Genomic DNA, 5,966 nt, shown 5'->3' with positions numbered 1-5,966 from the left:
TTTATTTTGTGTTTTTTAAGAATGGAATATCATGGAAAACAATTCATTCCTGTATTTCTGAGTGGGTTTTTAGTGTGTGCGCATGTCCATAAATGTGATTCATAGTGTGCAGAGGTTTCTAAGATTCATCTTAATTTACAATTGGTGACCTCTAGTTACTTATATTCCTATTATACTGGTTTTTTATTTTATTTTATTTTTTTATCATAGTTAAAGTTCGGATGTATTAGAACTTGAGTCACAAATCTTCGGTGTTACTCTCGCTGCGGGCCGAATTGGTGTTTTGAGAGCAAATCTTTTCAATTTGTAAATTCAATTTTATTAATCCTCGAATTCAATTTGCAAATCCTCAAATTTATACTGATTTTCTCATTCATTGAATTATGAATAATTGTATATGAAATTTATTGTAGATGCCAATGCTCAAAATATACCGAATATTTTCAACTTCATATTAATCACTTTTGTTTGGTTATATATTTGATTGATCATTAGAGATTCAAATATATAGTCTAAAAAATACTAATACACATGTAGTTGTAGATAAATTATATAGACTATTTTTAGTTGTATTTTATTTAATTAAAATATTTATTTATTTAAAACTATTTAAAGTAATCATTTTAGCACATGTACAAATATTAAAAACAGTTTCACATACATATAAACACTATGGGTCTGTTTGGTTAGACAGAAAATTTTATGAAAAGTGAAAGTGAAAGAAAGGAAAATCAAGTTTCTATCATGCATTTGGTTAACAGGAAATATTTTGAAAAAAGTTGTAAAAAAATATTATTTTATTAGTTTGGATAGCATGAAAAGGAAAAAAAAATGATTCTATTTACCGAAAATACCCTAATAATTTTAAATAGTAATAAAATAAACAAATTTATGTTTGATAAATATTATTTATACTTAATTATTTATTTTAGTAAGGAAATAGTGAAATATGGAATAGAATAGTATGTGATATCATAATACAATTTTTTTTGCTTTCTCCTACCTTTCTATATATATTCACTTGTTCCTATGTAAACTTGAATTCTAGATTTTTTATTTTTTAAGTAAGAAAAATAAGTTTTTGGTAGAGTGGACTATCAAAGTTCAAGTATTTATTTTCTCTTTATGTTAGTTTTAATTTTATTATTTATTATTTATTTGTAAATGATGTAACTGGATACGGTATATCTAATTACAACTTTCTCACTAAGAAAATAAAGTCACAGACAGATTATGTAAACTATTTACAAATCATTAATTATTTATTTCAAGATAATGTTTGATGTTAGGTATGAAACAAATTGTGTTAAGATAATGTAAACTAGTTTTCATCTAACACTCTTGTTATCAACAAATAGTTATATATATATATAATAACTCTTAATCATTATCAATTATAGAAAATTTTTTTTGCGACATTTCAAAAAAAATGAAAAAAAAATAATTCAATAATAAAAGGAAAAAATTAATTAACTTCGGATGCACATATAAAAAATACAAACAATTTAATTAGTAATACATGATTTTATAAAGAAACAATTTACAGAAGAAAGAAACTCTCCTTTTCAAAGAAGTCTATCTAATTAAGTAGAGAAGAAGAGAGACAATTAATATGGGTATAATAGGAAAGTAATATATAAAGTGCACAAGTTTTGCCGAGAAAGTGAATTTCCCTTTGTTTTTTGCACGATGCGAGAATCTTACTTTCCCTAAAACTTTCACTTTCCCTCACCAAACTTCAAAAAAAATTTACTGTTTTCCTTTTCTTTTCCGGTTATTTGACGCTAACCAAACGGACCCTATGGGAAGTTGTGCGGAAAGTCTGTCTGGAAACAGATTTTATTTTCTTTTAGGATCCGTTTGGTTAGACGGAAATTTATGATGGAAAGTGAAAAGAAAAGAAAGTGAAGTGAAAGAAAGGAAAATCAAGTTTCCTGCATGCATTTGGTTAGCAAGAAAAAATTTCAAGAAAGTTGTAGGAAAATATTATTTTATTTGTTTGGATAGTATGAAAGGGAAAAGAAAATGATTTACTTACCAAAACTACCCTCGTGATTTCAAATATTAAAAAATAAATTAATTTTGTGTTGGATAAATCAATTTTATACCCAATTATTTATATTATTTTTTAGCAATTAAATAGTAAAATAATGGATTAATAATAATAATTATTATTATTTATATTCATATTTAAATTAGACAATCTAAGGTGGACTGCATTTTAGTTGTCAGATTCTTTTTATTTTCTGTTTTCAATAATAATTATTTATATTTATATGTAGAATATAATTGTAACATACTCATGTTTTATCATAAAATAATAGATTAATAATAATAATAATTATTATTATTATTTATATTCATATTTAAATTAGAAAAACTAAGGAGGACTGCATTTTAGTTGCCAAATTTTTTTATTTTGTGTTTTCAATAATAATTATTTATATTTATATGTAGAATATAGTTCATTTATGATAACATACTCATATTTTATTGAATTATTAAATATATATTTTTTTAAGCCCCCTCAAAGAAACATTAAATGGCAATTCTAGAATAAAAATTGTCATGCCAAAAAATTGTCATGCAAAAGTAATATATTTTATAATGCATGCATACTAATTTTATGGTTCATGCATAATTTATCAATCCCCTTTCATATTTTTTATGAATATGAACCACTTCTATGCCGTTCAAAGCTGTATAGATAGTAAAAAATAAATATTATATTAATTTCCATGTGAAATTGTTATGTCATATAAATAATATGATGACTCAAATTAATCTCTTCTCATATTTCTATTGAGATATTGATAAAAATTAAAAATTATATTATTTAATATTCTACCATTCAACTCTTAATTTATTTCAAAAAAATTTAAGTAACGACCTATTGGATATAATCAAATTATGTGTCCCAATATGTAATAGTTGTTGAAATATTTTTTAAGTTTGAATTTAATAACCATGCTATATTTATTATGTAAAAAAAAAAAATAGAGAAACAATTGGGCATAATAGAAAATTTGAAAATAAAATAACAATTTTGTGCGAAAAAATAAACTTTTTTGTGTTTTATGCAGGGAAATATTTTGGAAAATCTTGTATAATATATATACACACACACACACTAGCCCTCATATATATACATGAATGTTAATTTAGGTTGTCGTTTTCATCCTTCTCCTGATTTCCTAAACCCTAGCTGATTTTTGCATTTGGGGACTGTTAATTTAATATGTATTAGGTGTCTAATACAGTATAACCTTTATAAATTAATAGCATATTTTATGTACAGTATTATTATTATTATTTTTTAAACATTTGGTTTCTGAATAGTCTTAAAGATTCAATGCAATGTACTGATTTAATAAATTAAGATTCAATGTATTGGACTCATCCAATCAATTAAAAATACATTTAACCAACTGAAGATTCAATGTATTGTATTTACTATTTAATAAACTAAAGACTCAATGTATTGTACTCGTCTAATCAATTAAAGATACATTTAGTCAACCAAAGATTAAATGTATTGTACTTACTATTTAATAAAGTAGAATTCAATGTATTGTACTCATTTAATCAAGTGCATGCAATGTATTGAATCGAACACAAACTGTAGTTAAGAAATTAACCATGACAGATAAAGCATTATGTGAAGAACATCCACATGCACTCAAAGAGAATTTTTGAAATTATTAATTAATTTAATAAGTGGGACGTATAGAAACCTATAAGGAAATTTCTGAAATGTATTATCTTATAAATTTAACGAAATTATTAATTAATTTAATACCTTGCCCAGATCTGGACAGACGTAATTTATTATTTTAAAGAGATTATTAATTTTTCGAGTATTAATTTATGCACTCATATATACATCACACTGTTTTATTTATTTATTTATTTTTGAAAAAGCAAGGTGAATTATATTAAAGAAGCAAACCCATTACAGAGTTACATATATACATCAATGTTGCTTGCGGGTACTTAACCATTGTGTAAAATCACCGAGTTCAAAAGCCTCATAGTAATATAACTAGTGTACAGACTCTTCAAATTGTTGAGAAATTTATTTTATCACTAAGTTCATATTTATTTTTATTTTGTTGACATATACACCATCACAGAAGTTATGGGTTCTATTTCGGAACGTCAAAAGCATATCGAAATCAGAAGTGAAGAAGAAGACAAGATAAGCAATTTACCAAGCAGTCTAATTGGGCAAATCCTCTCCTTCCTTCCCACAAAAGATGCAGTGAAAACTAGCGTTTTATCGACCCAATGGAAGTATCATTGGACATCAATCACAAATTTTGACTTTGATGATTGGTTAGAATGTAAACCTGCATTTGAAATGTGTGATCAGTCAGTCAAAAGTTTCATAAATTTTGTCTATCGAGCACTGCGACAAAGTGTTTCAGATATGCATAAATTCCGTCTGACGTGTAATAACATATTTGATAGTTGGCATATTAATCAATGGGTTTCTATTGCAATTTTACGTAATGTTCGTGAATTTGATATTAGCCTCCTTAGGAATGCTGGGCATTTAATGGTACTGCCTCATGAGCTTTGGACTTGTAATACTCTAGTGGTGCTAAAACTAGAGGGTGCATTTGTTCTCAACGTTCCAAGTCTGGTCTGTCTCCGGAGCCTTAAAATCCTCCATCTCAATGCAGTCAAGTTTTTGGATGACGACTCAACCGGGAGGCTGTTTTCAAGCTGCCCAGTGCTCGAGGATTTGACGATGTTTAGATGTTGTTGGGAAAATATTAATGTCCTTAACATTTCGGCTCTTGCACTCAAGAGTTTGACTATTGATACCAGCCTTTGGGATGAGATTACCGTACAGTATTGTGTTTGATACACCAAATCTTCGATATCTTAAATACTTTGACTACGTAGCAGCAGAAGGATATTGGATGAATAACTTCAATTCTCTGGTCGAGGCGGACATCAAATTGGCGTTGGGCACCCAATTTGGAAGAGGTATTAATGTTCGTGAATTTGATAAATCTGGAGAAGAAGTTAATGTAGCGAAACTTCTCGGAGGAATATCTAAAGTTCAGCGGCTTTATCTTGATGGTGACTCCATAGAGGTTACCTTTGTTAAATCATTATGTCTTGTTGCTCAAATGTACCGTTGAGACTGTATGTATCCTGTTACTTCCTTTAGATATCTATTGACTTGGTTTTCTTTTTGCATGAAGGCACTTAAATTGTGCTCGCTCCCAAATTTCGGTCATTTGACTTATTTGAAGCTGGGTGAGCTTAATTATTGTGACCAGGCTGGATGGGAATTGCTTCCTGAATTGCTTGAGTGCGCACCGCAACTGGAAACCCTTGTTTGTCAGGTGACGAGCTAAGCGAGTTGATTAAACTACTTTGTTTTGATTAAATTCAAAGTTATTTGTGTAAATTACATAATAATTGAGAATATTTACGTTTCTTTTTCTGGTTAGGAACTTGTATATGATGGAGATGATGATTACCTTGTAAAACACCAATTTGGCTGGCATACGCCGAGCAATGTGCCATCTTGTTTGTTGTTTCACCTCAAGGTAATTGAAATTAGGCACTTTTTATGGAGGAGTGATGAACTGAAAACGGCAGAGTATTTCTTGAATAATGCTAAAGTTTTGAAGAGATTGATAATACGATCTGCTCCGGGTCAGAAGTCGAAAATTTGCAATATATTGTCGAGTCTACCCAAGGGATCGAAGACTTGCCGACTTGAGGTTTACTGATTTTATTGCAATAGGCAGCAAGAGTTTTTTGCAAAGGGTGTCAATGATTATCTAAAGTTTTTTTGAGTGTGACTCAAATGTGGTGGTCAAATTATTAGCTGTTCATGATTCTATCAATATTAGCTGTTCATGATTCTATTTGATATTGTGCTTTGTTTTGTAAACTTCCATGGATGCTTTAAACACTATTGACTCTAATTCTTTTGTTCGGAA

The 5,966-nt window shown here is 28.2% G+C and overlaps 2 protein-coding genes across 2 annotated transcripts; both read left to right on the top strand.

Moving 5' to 3' along the window:
- Positions 1-1,801: 1,801 nt before the first annotated feature.
- LOC132316668 (F-box/FBD/LRR-repeat protein At5g56420-like) lies at positions 1,802-4,834 on the top strand (the record flags this gene model as incomplete). Its single annotated transcript, XM_059815141.1, has 2 exons — positions 1,802-1,808; positions 4,191-4,834. Coding segments are annotated over exons 1-2 (651 nt in total), but the record flags the coding sequence as incomplete, so codon positions are not given.
- A 7-nt stretch (positions 4,835-4,841) lies between these two features.
- LOC132316667 (putative F-box/LRR-repeat protein At3g58920) lies at positions 4,842-5,753 on the top strand. Its single transcript, XM_059815140.1, has 3 exons — positions 4,842-5,105; positions 5,217-5,360; positions 5,469-5,753. Exons 1-3 carry the CDS (start codon positions 4,842-4,844, stop codon positions 5,751-5,753), a joined length of 693 nt encoding a protein of 230 aa, XP_059671123.1.
- The last annotated feature ends 213 nt before the right edge of the window (positions 5,754-5,966 follow it).

The sequence above is a fragment of the Cornus florida genome, unplaced genomic scaffold (genome assembly GCF_030987335.1).
Source record: "Cornus florida cultivar Cherokee Brave unplaced genomic scaffold, ASM3098733v1 CherokeeBrave_3.0.0_Hap2_Chr07, whole genome shotgun sequence".
In the NCBI taxonomy this organism is placed as follows: Eukaryota; Viridiplantae; Streptophyta; class Magnoliopsida; order Cornales; family Cornaceae; genus Cornus; species Cornus florida.
Note: the sequence above shows the minus strand (reverse complement) of the source record. Positions and strands in the feature narration are given on the sequence as shown.